The sequence below is a fragment of the Vanessa cardui genome, chromosome 17 (assembly GCF_905220365.1).
Source record: "Vanessa cardui chromosome 17, ilVanCard2.1, whole genome shotgun sequence".
Taxonomy (NCBI): Eukaryota; Metazoa; Arthropoda; class Insecta; order Lepidoptera; family Nymphalidae; genus Vanessa; species Vanessa cardui.
The window spans coordinates 10,209,433-10,225,593 of NC_061139.1; the positions used below are offsets into that span (position 1 = coordinate 10,209,433).

Sequence of the window (16,161 nt, forward strand, 5' to 3'; positions counted from 1 at the left end):
TTTACCAGTGACTAACAACCAAACAAAATATATTTTGAGTAAGTTAGCGCTTTGATTGAAAACACTTGATAGAAATATTATAATAAGTTATAACAAATGTCAAATATTAATTAATCTTTATTTTAATTCTTCCTAATAAATTAACACCGTAAATACGAACAAATAACAATTCATTAAAAATGAAATTTTGATTGAAATTTAATCATGTCTAAGAACCCCACACTGATACTGACATGACATGGTGGTAGGGCTTTGTGTGTGTGTGAATATTACCTACTCATCAGACACATTATCGCAAAATGGAAATATTTAATATCGTTGTGCTTGGGTGATAAAGCCAGTAGTACTACAATTATATAGAACAGCTTAGTTCCCAAAGTTGGTGGCGCATTGGTGATTTAAGGAATGATTTATTTTTACAGCGCGAATGTCTATGGTCAGTGGTGACCACTTACCATCAGGTACATATATCAACTATTTAATAAAATTAACCAATATTATATACATGTAATTTGAATTGAATCAATGATAACTCAAATTATTGTTTTGTATTATTTTATTAATACATTAAAAGTCCATATATTATATAGTACAATACATTTATAATACAATAATCTATATTATTAATATAAAAGAAACAATGTATGTGCAATTTAGTATAACATTAATATATTCCCTGTTGACGTCAGTATAAGTCAGTTGTTTTTTAAACTTTATTGAAAGAAAAAAGTAGTTCAGTCCGTTATTTAGATAATTATGATTCTTTTTTTAAAAACTTTAAGATAGATTTTTAAATTATAGCTAATATAAACACATAGTTCTTTTTTTCTTAAATATAATAAGTATTTATATATAGCCCAGCCTTTATTCAGTTTTAAAGCTATTTAACTTCGATGCTGATATTTATATAAAAATATAAAACCATCGTATCAATTATTATCATATCGAACTCTACAAATACGTTTAAAATTATTATAATCTTTTTTTAATATCTAAATGTTCTTAATTAGGCTTAGGCGAATGTCACGAGCGGGGCGGGAGAGTTCCACTGTTCGCCGTCGCTTTCTTCCTCAGATTCATCGGGAAAGTGCACCTGAGTGACAAAAAAATATTTTGATATAGTTTCGAAAATAAATACCAAAAAGTTTTTACATTGGCTGAATACTGAATACTCTGTCATGCATAGTTGACAAGTTTTTTTTTCAATTATTAAAGAAAAGGATATTTAGTCTTTACAATAAATTTATTTTTATTACCCATGGAGTTACTAGTCGTTTACCGCCCGATTTCAAGGAAGCAGCTTGACTTGCTTGCCATGCCTGCAAATAAAATAAAGGAATATTTACAGTGCGCTTGTATTAAAAAAAAAAAAAAAAACGATTAAAAATATGAGCTGTAATTGTAACTTCCGATGCATGTACATATGATAATCACGTGTGGTCCTTCTATTAACACGGGAAGTTAAATGTGCCATATAAAATTGATCACGTGTTGTTCTGATCAATCCATCAATCAATGTCATTAAGCTACAGCATTAGTTATTAAATTCTTAATTCTATTTATGAACTTTGTAATTAATCATACTACAACACTAAGGTGTACTTTATGCATAGCTTATATAGTTTAAGCTATGCATAAATATATAAAATTACATACATATAAAAATCGTCGAAAACTTCAAATGAGAAGACTGATGGCAATATTTTACTTAAAATAACAATTTATATATTATATATAATTATAATCATAAATATTAGGATTTTATATTAAACAATTTATTTGTTTTAGTTTATTTTTATATTAAGAAACATTGATTTAATTTTAATATATATATATATAAGATATAAGTAATTTTTCTTTTATTAGTTTTCCGTTCTCTTCAATTTAACGACTTTCAAAAATATTTATGTAAATGTGTAATATTCTATAATAACAGTAATTATTAATTTTAAAAATGTTCGACGTTGTAATTTTTAAGAATAGGTTTACAAAAATAAACTATCCGAATATGCTACTCTCATTGAATAGCTGAAAATTTTATTTACTCCTAATTTAAATGAGAAGTCTAAACTTACTACCTTGATAAAAGTATCTATTAGAGATACATAATTTTATTGTTTCACTTCACGTATGCAACTACTCGTAGTACTACTACGTAGCCAGAAGTTTTCACGGAGATTCTCCAAATCTTAGAACAATAGTTACCTGGTACGCATCGTTGAAAGCGTGAGCCAGCGACAGCGCGAGCGCGCGGGCCTGCCGGCGGCGCGCGCACACGAAAACGTGCACGACGTGCGCGTCGTCGCCGCCCACGCTCTTGCCTTCCACCACCGCGAACACGCGCGCGTTGGCCGCGTCCGCCGAACAGTATGAGATCCTGAAAAAAATAAATAATAATAAATATGAGACAACATCACATACATCACTCTGATCCCAATGTAAGTAGCTGAAGCACTTGTGTTATGGAAATCAGAAGTAACGATGGTACCACAAACACCCAGACCCAAGACAACATAGAAAGCTAATGGTAATCTACATCGACTCGGTCAGGAATCGAACCCGGGACCTCAGAGTGGCGTACCCATGAAAACCGGTGTACACACCACTCGACCATGGAGGTCGTCAAGTGTTCATAGAACGTATACATACAAACAAAAGCCAAGATACCCAGTGGTTAGAACACGTGCATCTTAACCTACGATTGATAACCATCAATCGTAGGTTAAGATGCACCTGAAGCACTACTGAATATTCATGTGCTTAATCTTTTTTTTTTGTAATTTATCTCGTGCTTGGCGGTGAAGGAAAACATCGTGAAGAAACCTGCATCTGTCTAACTTCATAGAAATTCTGCCACATTAGCCGAGCAGTGGCAATTTTACAGGCTGATGTTGTTCTTGTGGTATACATACAAAAGACCCCATATTTTTGCTTTTTAAACGAAATCCTTATCTACAGTGCAATACTTTACAGTGAATACAATTATGACTATGAAATTTACATAATCTAGGACGGTAAACATAATTTAACCAATTGTCCCAATGCTCATAGATGGTAGGGGCAAAACAAACAGTTATAACCTCTTATAACTGTTTTTTTTGCCCCTACCATCGTATATTATACTTCAGTGATAAGAGCAAAATTTTAAATTAGCAACAATGAAGATGAAAATAGGTAAAGCCAGATCAATGACATATGAATGGTATGTACAAGATATATATGAAAATATACCGCGCCAAACTATAAATATATTATATAAATGACTAATCATTAAAAACAAAGGTAATAAATAGGTGATAAGTACAACCCGTAACTTCTTCCCGTAACAATATATTATAGGGCTTCCAAATCGGTTCATTAATGATTAAACCCTGTGTAATTTGTGCAGGAAATATAATTACGGTTGTATACGTTTGATAGATTACTATCTCACAAACTTAATATACTTAATTATATTCTACTCCAAGTAATATTATTGACACATTTTTTTTATCTAAAAGTACAATGTTCTCAAGATGAGACAGGTCATGTGATAATGGAGTCAATGAATTTTCTTCTGTTACATAAATAATAATTAATGTGTATGCATATTAATGTTCATTAATAATAAATAGATTTATATTAATTGTTACTAACCTTTAGAACTCTAGAAACTTAATATAAAATATTCCTAAAAAGGCAGAATTAGAGAGAATCCAACATACAGAGTGTTATTTAAATCCTATTGATTTCACATATCAGAATTCTTAAATTATGCTGATTTTGTTAAAATTACGTGATTGCAAAAAAAACGAAAGCCCATAAAATTAATTAAATAAATTGTATTAACACTCAGAACACTTTTACAGGATGCATTATAAACAATCTTATTTAATAAAAACATAACATACGTAACAGCTTTATTCCACTTTTCTTTTAAAGAGCATAGAAGATTATCGTAGCTACACAGATCTGAGACATAGAAGAGATGGGTCCTTTTAGTTTTTAGAAATATTGTATGACTCAGATCCTTGAGTAGGCGATCTGAGTAATTGTCGAAATTATACAGATTTCTTAACAACTAACATCACTGCTGAAGCTTATGGAATCATCTTGATCTAACGCATCCGCATCACATCCCGAAAGAATGAGTACTCTCAGAAAAGTTCGACTGTATAACAAAAACGAGCTCAGGCTGATAATAAATGTTCATTAGTTATTTTTAAAAATATTTCCTTTCGATTTTCGAAGTCACAATACTTTATTGAAATTGTAACACACGCTGCGTCTTTGTACCTTTAACGCATCGTTCAGTCAGTTGAATTAAGCACAAATTTTTGTTTTTATTTAAAACATATTCTAAAGCATTATTATAGATATGTAACCTTACATAATCCGATTTATTTACACCACATAATTTATAACTTATACCTGTAAATTGAGACACTGAGTACGTTTTCCTGTGAGTCTGCGTCGGTCACGAGGATGCCCTTCGAACTGATGTCCAGATTCACTCGCTGTAGTTTTTTATTTACAGCTGAAATTAAAAAAAAAAAAACATTTTTAAAAGTATCTTCTACTGATCTTTCTCCGACCTGGTTTGTTTGTATTCCCATCAGCTGATAAGAAACTGCGCAGTTAAAGATGACGGCCGTGACCGAAATTCGGTCAGGAAGACATTATTGGAGTTGCAACGTTAATAAACAAATTAAACAATTGTGTTAAGTTTATGCGTATATAACTTATTCACATTTACTTAAATTCGAAATATAAAACCTCCTTATTAAATTATTAAGGTTCCATAAAATTTTTCTTTTTATAACAAATGTGGAATAACAACTGCTTGAGCAGTCAAAAGCGCATACCAAAACAATGAAGAAATAAGAAGAAAAATATATTCAAAATTCAAAAATATAATTGTATCTTATACCTTGTACGCCGTTGAATATAACAAAAGAAGTGTATTATTGTAGCCTAAGCTACTCCCTATTATATGAGCTATCTCCCGATGAAAGTCCCGTCAAAATCGGGCCAGCCGTTCCAAAGATTAGTCGGAACAAACAGACAGACAGACAGACCGACCGACAAAAATTGTAGAAAATGACATTTTGGTATACGTACCGTGTAAATCACATACAATCAATATGCATTGAGTAAAAAAAGGCTTTTTTTATATTACAAACAGACACTCCAATTTTATTATATGTATAAATAAATATCATTCCAAGTTTACATATGCTTATTCCGGTGATGATGAAAACTGTGATAATTGACATCTACAAAGGATCACCAACGTGACGCACACACAAAGATAATTCAATATGCATCGATTTAATTATAATAACAAACACTCAGACTAATGTAATATTATACCAATTTTAACAACCGATATTTTATCTTACAAACAGATTTCCGTTCGAGAAGAAACCTTTTTACACGCAGATACATTAGTCTTGATTGAAAAGTTTTTTTTTTATTTGGAGTATACATTAAATTTGAAGTACACAGATAACAAATAAAACAATATGTTAATAAAACAATGTTATTTAAAAGTTCCACTTACTCTTGGCCGTGTGTAAAGCTGATCTTACAGCGAGGGCAGTCGCGGGTGCCGACGCAGCCCGTTCTACTGGAGCCATACCCGCGTAACGGACTTCGGAATTGCCTCTCCCGTCACGAGCTTCTCTCCACCAGCCCTCTCCTTCGCACTCCGCTAGGGCCCATTCCTCGCATAATTCTTAAAAAAAAAAAAAACAAGAAACCATAGAAATACACTTTTTTTATTGCGCATGCAAGCATGTAAAGCAGCAAAGCTTAACCATTCTCCCCATTAAAGAAGAATCTCCGTAAGTAGTCCTGCCTCTCTGTTTGAATACTTCAATTAAATATCAATTAATTTAATGGAATTAATTAACAACAACCGAATTGAAGCTATGCGTGATTGAAATAAAGTTATATATCTGCTTTCTGCCAGTGAAAGTCTTGCCAAAATCTGTCCAGCCATTCTAAAGATTAGCCGATATAAACAGTCAGACAGACAAAAACGGTGTATTTATTTTATTATATGTAATATACAGTGGCGGTTTACAAATCTGTCGCTAATAGGCTATTAAATTTTTGCCACCCCTACTTTTTAGCAAAATTTATGATTTGTGTTCTATCGTCCTCATTAAATCGGTTTTTTCCCGTTATTAGTATAATTATAAAATAGGTGATATTTCTATCAGTAACTAGATAATTTTTCCAACCCGCTATGTAGTGACGAGTAAACGGATTACGGACGTAATATGTAAACATATAAGTTTTTTTTTTCTTTCTGTAAGATAATAACAAATTTGGGCTAAATTTGCCGCCCTAGGCTCCAGCCTACTTAGCCTATTGGTAAATGCACCACTGGTAATATAGATAAAAATAATCAAATATAATCAAAGCCAAAACCACTTTTATTAGCTTAAGAAAATACATTTTTATTTCTGAGTTGAAAATATTAATAAACAAATAATACCTAGACATAAAGTAGAAAGTATATAATATGATAGTAGACCGCGATAAGCTAATCGCGACAACCATGATTTCCTTACTGGGCGTAATAACATCATTATTAGCTATAAATTACCATTTATATGAAACGTAATTGTGTGATCAGTCATTATGTGCATTCCATAAAAAAAACAATTATAATACATTATACTAACATGCCTATTACACGAGTATAGACCTTTTTATAACGCAAATTAACGACGTAATATTGATACAAATATACAGCTTTATTATATTATGTATCGTATGATTTTTATCGGAATAGTCGACCACAAATTTTAAATTATTTTCACTAAAGAAATTTCAAAAAATGAAACTTTTATGTACATAGTCATAGTGATGAAAGCTGATAATATGAATACTTATTTACTAAGAGGTTTATTTTTCGGTTTTATTTTTTATGGATATGTTGGTAGACGAGCATATGATCCACCTGATGGTAAATCGTCACCATCGCCCATAGACAATGACGCTGTAAGAAATATTAACTATTCCTTACATCGTCAATACGCCACCAACCTTGGGAACTAAGATGCTATGTTACTTGTGCCTATAGTTACCTACACAGGCGGGCTTGCACAAAGCCCTACCTCCAAGTAAATTCGTTAAAATTTTGGGTATTTAATTTAGATGACTCATGACGTCAAAGACCCTTTCAAGTTTGCCAAAAAGAATACTCCATAGTACCTAATTAAGTTTCTTTCGGAAAAGTTGCACTCTGAATTATCCGTTAATTTTGCCTTATACAAGTCTAACTTACTTATAAATCAAAAACATCAGATTATGGATACGTTGAAATTGGCATTATAAAACATAGCAGGCAGCTGACCGGGTATTAGTTAGAAAATAATTTGCCTGCGTAACTGAATAACAATTTATTGCAAACCCAACGTAAATACAGGTTTAGCGTAAACTGTGTCTAATATTTTGTAACGGGGAACGTACCAAACGCATAAAATTAACATTAAAAACGTAGTTTTTACATTTTAGATCATTAAATTGAAGTAAAACAACCAATTACTGTTTATACTAATTATCTGTGTGGTGGCTGGTAAGTTAACGGCTTAGGTTATAAATATAGAATTATGAAAAAAAAATACGTAAACAGTCAATAAACGTTACCAAAAAACATGGGCACCGCGTGGAATTTTATTAATTGGGTACACAATCAATAAGCCAATATTACATTAGAAACTGTGAACCACTTAGTAACTATTTAAAATTTTCAGTATGGAAATGGGCAAGCTTGGTGTAAATCATAAATCAATGTGTGGAGCTAAGCTATTACTGTAATAATTATTATTAACGTTATTATAAAAAAATAACCCCAGCTTACTTGACCCGGCTTGAACAAAATTCGTAACACTTTTTTTTATATAACATGGTTTCAGTAACTTTAAATGTTTTAAACATCGAAAATATATAATCATAATAAGGAACTTATGTTCTTCCTTGCATGTATGTTTGTTCAAGCTTGCTTCTTTCGAAATTTCGTCGTATTCCGTTCAAGTTTCTCCGAGATATACTGACGGACAGATTTACTTTCGTATTTATAACATTGGTACAGATTATGCGTCTAAAAATATTTTATTTTTAAAAATATTTACGTGACATCAGACCTTGTATTTGGGTTAATATTTTTATTATTGTCTTATTTTATCTGTATTATATATTATGATATTTAGAAAACATACCTATTACGCATTATTCACATTGTTGTTATGTCAATAAATAAAGATCATCTTTCTTAGGAAACGACTAGCTTGATATAAAAAATAGCTCATTAGATAAAGTTCTTTTAAATTTAAATTTATTTTAAAAATCTTCGGTTAAATTATACATTCAGTATAAGGGTCTTTTTTAAATTATGATTACAAAAAATAACTTGACTGAAATTTCAAATTGAAAATCTAGTTCCAAAGCAAAATCAAAGTCAAAATCTTTATTCAATATAGAAGCGATACAATTGCTTATTGATAGTCAGAAAATATACCACCGATTCTGAAATAACCACCTCAGAATCGTAGCGTATAAATTACAATTATTGTTTTCATATAATACCAAAAAATATATCTTCATTATTTGAAACAATCCGGAGGCGTTGGGTTCAAGCTTACCAAAAACAGTTAAATTACTTACATATATTCATTTTATATATATGTGCAAAATGCCTAAAACAACGTTCCTCTGTGATATAATCAAAACACATTTAGGGTTTAATTCTAGTTAATAAATAATGTTTTGATTATAATAATATTTATCGTCACTATCTAGGCCAGACGGATGATAACGGAAATAGGCCATAGGTCAGTATATTAGGCGCAATAACACTATCGAAAGACCATAATAGCCATTCATAATCTAATCTTAATTTAATAAGCTTTGTATACTAAACACGTGGCTACTTTTTACTAAGCAAGTCTCAATATGTGAAGTAACTCTGTCGGTCTGTAGATCTTTCACCGTTGAACCGAATTTTATGAAATTTGGTATGAAGCAAACTTAACCTCCAAGGACGGTCATAGGCTACATGCTACATACAGCAAATCAAATAAAATCAAATCAAAAATCTTGTATCGAATAATACGCCTTTTTTACCAATATATTTATTATAAACGATTTGAATTTACGAGACGGCAAAGTTAAAAAATTCAGCTGCTGTACTATACAATAACATCCTAAAACAACTACTAGTACTTTTATATAAAGCTGATGCGAGATATGCTAGATTTATGTGAAAAAATATTTGCTGATTAATATTTAATTGATAAATGCAATATTGCTGTTCGTATAACAAATACATCACGAACACACTACATTCGATGCGCATTTAATGCGAGTGAAATTGCTCATATAAAGTGTCCTGAGGGAATCTTAAAAACTAAAGTTAAATAAAATAAATTATTGTCACGAATCACGATATTGTGTTCAGTAACTTTTACTTCTCTGTTTGTCATTTGTTTTTTTTCTTCTTCATAATGTAAATAACGTGTGACCACTTAAAAAAATAAAGATTCATAATTTTGACACCATAATCTTTTATAATTTAAAAAAAAAGTCTTTTAAAATATGATTGAAGAAAACACAAAAACTGAAACAAATTACTGCTTTGAACATTCGTAGGTGCAGTTGAATTTCAAAACGCTAATATCAATTATCCACAATTACGAAGACAATTATGTCAACTTTCATCTGTATGTGGTATGAACTAAGAATAAATAAATGTTAACGGATGAGATGTGAGCAGTTATAATTACGGCGTTCATAAACCCTAGATAAACGACTATTGACTCTAGAAAGTGGGCATGAAGCAGGTTTTTTCTTGTATCGTAGAAAGCTATGGATAAATGTGTCAAAGCCTATATTATTTTTTTACTCGCGTCTAATAAAGCAGGTAGACTAACGGTGGACCATAGCGACATAGGTGGACTACGTCCTATTAGAGAGCATTTAAACTAATAACCTACTGTTATGTGGCCAGTGATTTACAGTATAAGGAAGGTAAGCCATCGTCTCTTACAAAGTTTTACTAGCTAATATTTATGATCAAAAGTAACCATTAATCATTAAGAAGACCATCAATTTTCTACAGCGTTACAGAAATATTTTTGAATACCTAGGTTAATATTAAAAACTGTTATACGGACTTTTACTGGCGTTAAACATAATTCGACCCCCATTGGTTGTAGTGTTCGTCGTTTTTAAAAATATTTCAAATTTACAGTGGATTTCAATTTATAAATTTTCGACCCTAAAACTAATTGTTATCGTGATATACGTAGCACAGCAACAGTCCCTATGTTTAAAGCGACTATGTGACGACTATGTGACCTAAACTGTGGATCACATCACAATGGTACAAATTCGCACAAATGATATTCGAGATGTCTACAACTTCAGAGACTAACTTTTCTAACTTATACCGGTAATATGTCTTCGAAAGTATTCCAATCTAACTTTAACTATCACAAACATTAACCTTAACTTAATCGTAACAGATCACCAAATCTACTTTTTTATATCATTCACCTGTGACCGAACTAACTTAATTAACGTAACTTTTGTTACTTTTGTAAAATCGGTATATGGCTGAACGGCAACGATTACCATTCCTTTCCATTCGATTTTGATTAACTATTGATTTGGTAATAGAATTGGTCCTAGTTAAGTTTGCTTAAGCCTCCCCTAAAAAAAACAACATCCTCGGGTATTGAAATATGTATGTTAAACATAATTATGTTTATAATTAAATGAAAAAAACGGTACAAAATAATAATTTGATTTTCAAGAAAGTCACCTTCAAATAGATTAGGTTTTATGTAACACTGCACAATTATTTCTTCATATACCGTATGCATTTATCTTAACATTCACCGACAAGTATTCTATTCATATTATATATGAACTCACTTCAATTCACTTTCGTGAAATTTTGCTGATCAAGAGAGATTCTCTATTTTGATACGTTTAGTATTGGACGTTAAGACAATTTCAAGATAATTTAAGTAAGGTGAATTTTTAGTTAATTCTTACGGACTAATTTTACAGTTCACTTGTTCTTTTGGTCACATTCAGATTGTTCTTTTTAAACCAAAACTCTTAATATGTATTAAAATTCAATTTAGGCAAACAATAAATTGTATAAAACTTGCTTAAATATCTCGAACGATACATCGTCATACAGACCCAAAGGCGCGCTATCTCAGCAAATTATTGATTAAAAGGGCAACCCTTCAATCATAAACTTCTTAGATACCATAACATCAAGCCCAACAAGAAAAATACAGTAATTTATCAAACTCTAGTAAACGACGTTTTAAATGTTTACAAACAAAACTGCATGAACGCTATTACGCAATTCGCAAGTGTTATCAATGTAGGACTCTCTAGCCTTGGAAAGGATGTTGTATCGTCAGTTTGAACTGGAATTCTGCGAAAATACAATTTCGCCTCATTCATATACATTATAATTGTACACGTGATGAATAATTACGCAGTTATTCGAACGTATATTTCGTCAAAATGTAAACAAACAAAATAAAAAAAAAATATTTAAAAGAAAGTTCTGTTTTCAAAATAGATTAAAAATAAATTTGGTTAGGAACATCCTTTCGTTATCTATGCCTGTTATGTGAAAAGGTTTTAAGCAAAATAAAAATCCATTCTTGTATTATATAAATAGGTACCAGAAAATATTATTTTACAGTAATTGAAGTCTCTGGTCCAAATTAGTAGTACGAACGAGTTTTTGTTCAAAAATACTCAATTTATTATGATGTAAGTACATCAATGTGTTAAGAGAAAATGTGTTAAGGACGCAATAATCATTCGCTATTTTTAAATTCTTTCAAGATCAATCTTTACACAAAATCGAATAAAATAAATATACCTAATAATTTAAAATTAAAATAGAAAGTTTTAACTAGCTCTATTATTTCCAAATAATTGTGCATGTCCTTAATCGAAGAGTAACTTAGGACATGAATATTAAATCAAAGCTTTACATGCATTACCCCTAGAAGGAAGCATGGGCTAACTTGCTTCCGACCACCACAAAAACTGGCCCAGACTTAGGCGTGGTCAATCAATACTCTTTCATAAACTCAAACAGATATATTTATAATAATTCGATATTCAGACATTATTTTCTATTCTAGTACCTATTTTTTATTTTAATTTGTACGTATTGAAATCGATATATCAATATATTTTTGCTTTGTAGAAAATCACAAGTAAGGGGTGAAGAAGTTATGTTTTCGCTGATGAAACCGTGTGGATCAACCAGTAATATACTACAACTATTGAATCAAAATATGAATAATTGATTCATGCGTCAGTGTCATTAATCGAGTAATATTTACATTGATGGATGTTTGGGAAAACCTTATCAATGAAATATACTTCGTATAAATTGCATCGTAATATTATAATTTAATTAAATACTAATGTTAATGGTAATATTTTATTATGAACTCTTTACAGACATTATTACTAAAAATGGCATTGGCTGAATTATTTTTGGCTGAAACTATTACCAATAGCCATAAAGAAAAAAAAACAACGGCAATGAGAGATTGCTTATAAATTGTCTATTTCCTTGGACTATCAACTGTCATTTTTTACAAGGAAATAACTAAAAAACATCATATTATTTGAGTTTGAAATACATCATATTTAAATCATATGGATTATATTATATTTTAAACAAAAATCGTCACTGTCATGTCTAACCTTTGCGTCATAGTAATTCTTAATAGTTTAGTTAATTTATTAATTATTATTTATTTATTATAAATTCAAGAAGCGCAAATGAAACAAATTTGCATTGTGCACTTCAAATGCTGAGTATAGAGTAAAGATAAGTGAAAAATAAATCTGCCTATCATAACGCCCCCACTACACTTGTATCTAGATTGGTAACTGATCCATTTTTTTGCGAACTATCAAACATTTAGTGAAAAAGGGTAAATGACGCTAAAATCTAAAATCACATTTTCGTAGTTACATTAAACTTTTAACGTAGTCAAATCGCCAGGCTTGTTTATTAGCGTATAGCTAGAATAGCTTAAGATTAATAAAAGAAAACTTATATTAGCGTTGATTTGTATTTTTAAAATTGCATAATATTAAGACCCTTTACCTTAATAAGCTGAATTTGTGTGTCAAAATATTACAGAATATATTCGTATTGTATTTTTACGATACAACTTTATACCTTTATCTGATTCTGAGAAAGCTGACTAAACTATTGTTTTTTTTTTTTTATACTTTCCTATCATGCTCTTATAAATTTCTAAAGGCTTATGTTCCATATGGTTTATATACAGCGTTTACTGATTTACTTCACTCTTGTAGAAAACTAACACGACAAGTTTTTTAATCCCTTTAAACATCCAGTAAGGCGCATGTTACGAGTTCTAATTCCTCAGCAATTAAAGAGAGAAACTAAGCTCATGTAGTCAAAAAAAAAGTTCTTAAGTTGAAACTAATATTAAATGAACTCACATAGATATTAAGTGATGAAATAATAAATCATATAAATATTCTTACATTCACAAGTTTTATATGTCAATTTTTCAGTCCAATTCACTTATTTAAAAATAATTAAATAATGTAAATAAAATTATGAACAATATTCATTGGTAACTATCATAATTATATTAAAATAAAATTATTTGAAACAAAACGTTCAGTTTATAATAAAATTATTAGACTTACTTTTGTGTTTCGAATGGTTCCTCCACATTTTTCTTAAAAGCGTCGTCATTTTATTTTCTTTATTAAGCTCGTTTAACGTAAATTAAAAAAAAATATTCCGTATATAGTTCGAAATTTAAAAACCTATGGTACGCAACTTTTCCCGCGCGTGGTCTGCAGATAACTGCAACTGAGCTGCGACCAACCCTTTGATATGGGCATACGAGATTCAGGATCGCTAAAGAGTATAAAAATTAAATCATTTACGCGGTATCTTATGCGCAATAAATTTATTTTATCTTAAATTGTTTATAAAAATAAATATTAATATGCAATTCGTATTTTAATGTAGCTTAGTTACTGTTCTTAGTTGGTATTTCATAGTCTTACTTACTTTAAATACTTTTTTTTATACAGAATACATTTTATAAAAAAATATTAATTCAAATTAATCTTAATTACAAACAAATATGTTTTTATTTTTTTAATGTTAAAGCTACGATATAACGATTTAATTATATTTCGAAATAACGCCTGTTGATTAGTATTTATTAATAGCAATCTCTCTAATCACAGTACTATAAGCGGTGATACGTAAGGTGTAAAATGATTGTTTATTTAGGTATTATACACCAGCATCCGCCCTTCGCTTGCTTTATGTGGTATGGTTTTAAATTTTAAAAGTAGCCTTTTTGCACCCTTTTGTTGAGAGCCTGGGATACACATTGTGTAGGTAAGCACTTAAATTTAACAAACAAATAAACAAACGGGTGCAAGTACAATTTATTAGATTAAACAGTCTTGAAGTTCTTATATAAAAAAAATCTAATATTAATATACAGTCTATAATATATTAAGTTAATTTATAATTTGTTTAAAGTCTGCTTTCGCCAAACCAATACGAAAATCGAATCCATAGTAATGACAGTTAAAATTTAAGCATAATTTAAAAACAGTGCAATAGTCAAGATTAGATAAGATAGCTTTTACTTTTAGTGCCAAAATTGCTTTTAAAGTCAATTCCAATCACAAGAGGACAAAAGCTACACAAACAACACTTAATTTTTTATTCTTTATTCAAGTAAGGGACTTTTATTCATAAAAAATATGTCAGTCCCATTGTTGTCTTACAATTTGTCTTATCAACACAATGTAAATACAACTTATATCTAAAAATTAAATGACTGTTGATTAAATTAATCTTAAATTATCTTTTAGAGAGGCTGCATGTGTGCCAGAACTATACCATAAATATATTTAGCCGATAACGTCGTTGGTTCTGCCAGGATACTTTGGAAAACACCGATAAACAAACAACACTTGATTGCGAATTTACGCGATAATCTTGTTCGAAAGCTTGATTAATTTATTTTAATTTAATCTATTTTATTCACTATGGATTAGCGAATAATGACGCTTTGAACATCGACGAAACTGTTATTGGAGGTTTGAAAGTTAAATTAAAGTGAATATAAGTAGTTAAGTGCCATAGTCAAACTTTGGCATTGAAATATAAATATATGATGTTTCAAGACCCTAACTATAGTACTTTACACTCGGCGATGAGGAATCAGTCTGTCAGGAGTATATATATAGATATATATATATATATATATATATATATATATATATATATATATATATATATATATATATATATATATATATATATATATATATATATATATATATATATATATACATGATAGAAGATATAGAAGGAACCGGAGTAAGTGCCCGCCATTGAAGTTTTCTATATATTTTAAATATCAAAAGGGCAGACTTGCTGCAGTCACGTTTTGAAAGTCGATTTTTATGTTGTTCGACTCCATGGCATGCTCAAAGGAACCCTCGATGGGAATAGTGAACCTCCATTTCACCAACAGCAGGTGAAGCAGTATAACCGGCATGAATATGAAGATTGCTAACGTAAGTATGCCGATCACTGGCTCTCAATATATGACTTTTTGCAAACCGCATGAAAATCAAACATTTATTTATCCTACTTCGATTTATTTTTGACACTTACCACGGTATTTAAAGTATTGTGTATTGCTTAAACATTCGAACACAGGAATACAAAATTCTTTTTTGTGTAAGACATAGGCGGACGGAAAATTTGACCACCCGATAATAAGTGGTCACCACCTTAGACACTGACACTGTACAAAATAAGAAACTAATATAATATAACATCAACCCTTGGGGCTACAATTTCATGTCCCTGGTGCCTGTAGTTAAACTTTCTCACTCCTAAAACTGGAACATAACAATACTAAGAATTAATATTTGGTGGCAGAATACTTTGTGCCACATGGGTGGTCAAATTTTAACTCAAGCGAGCCTACCTCCCTGCGGTTATGGCATATTTTACACTTAAAATATAAATTTATAGTTGTAATTAAAAAATAATAAGATTCTTTTGAAAAAATATAAAGATCATCA

At 30.2% G+C, this 16,161-nt stretch overlaps 1 protein-coding gene across 1 annotated transcript; it reads right to left on the minus strand.

Moving 5' to 3' along the window:
- Positions 1-782: 782 nt before the first annotated feature.
- LOC124536814 (low density lipoprotein receptor adapter protein 1-like) lies at positions 783-13,915 on the minus strand. Its single transcript, XM_047113428.1, has 6 exons — positions 13,738-13,915; positions 5,543-5,716; positions 4,411-4,516; positions 2,206-2,377; positions 1,257-1,319; positions 783-1,093 (listed from the first exon to the last, which is right to left on the minus strand). Exons 1-6 carry the CDS (start codon positions 13,784-13,786, stop codon positions 1,013-1,015), a joined length of 645 nt encoding a protein of 214 aa, XP_046969384.1. The 5' UTR covers positions 13,787-13,915; the 3' UTR covers positions 783-1,012.
- Positions 13,916-16,161: the final 2,246 nt, after the last annotated feature.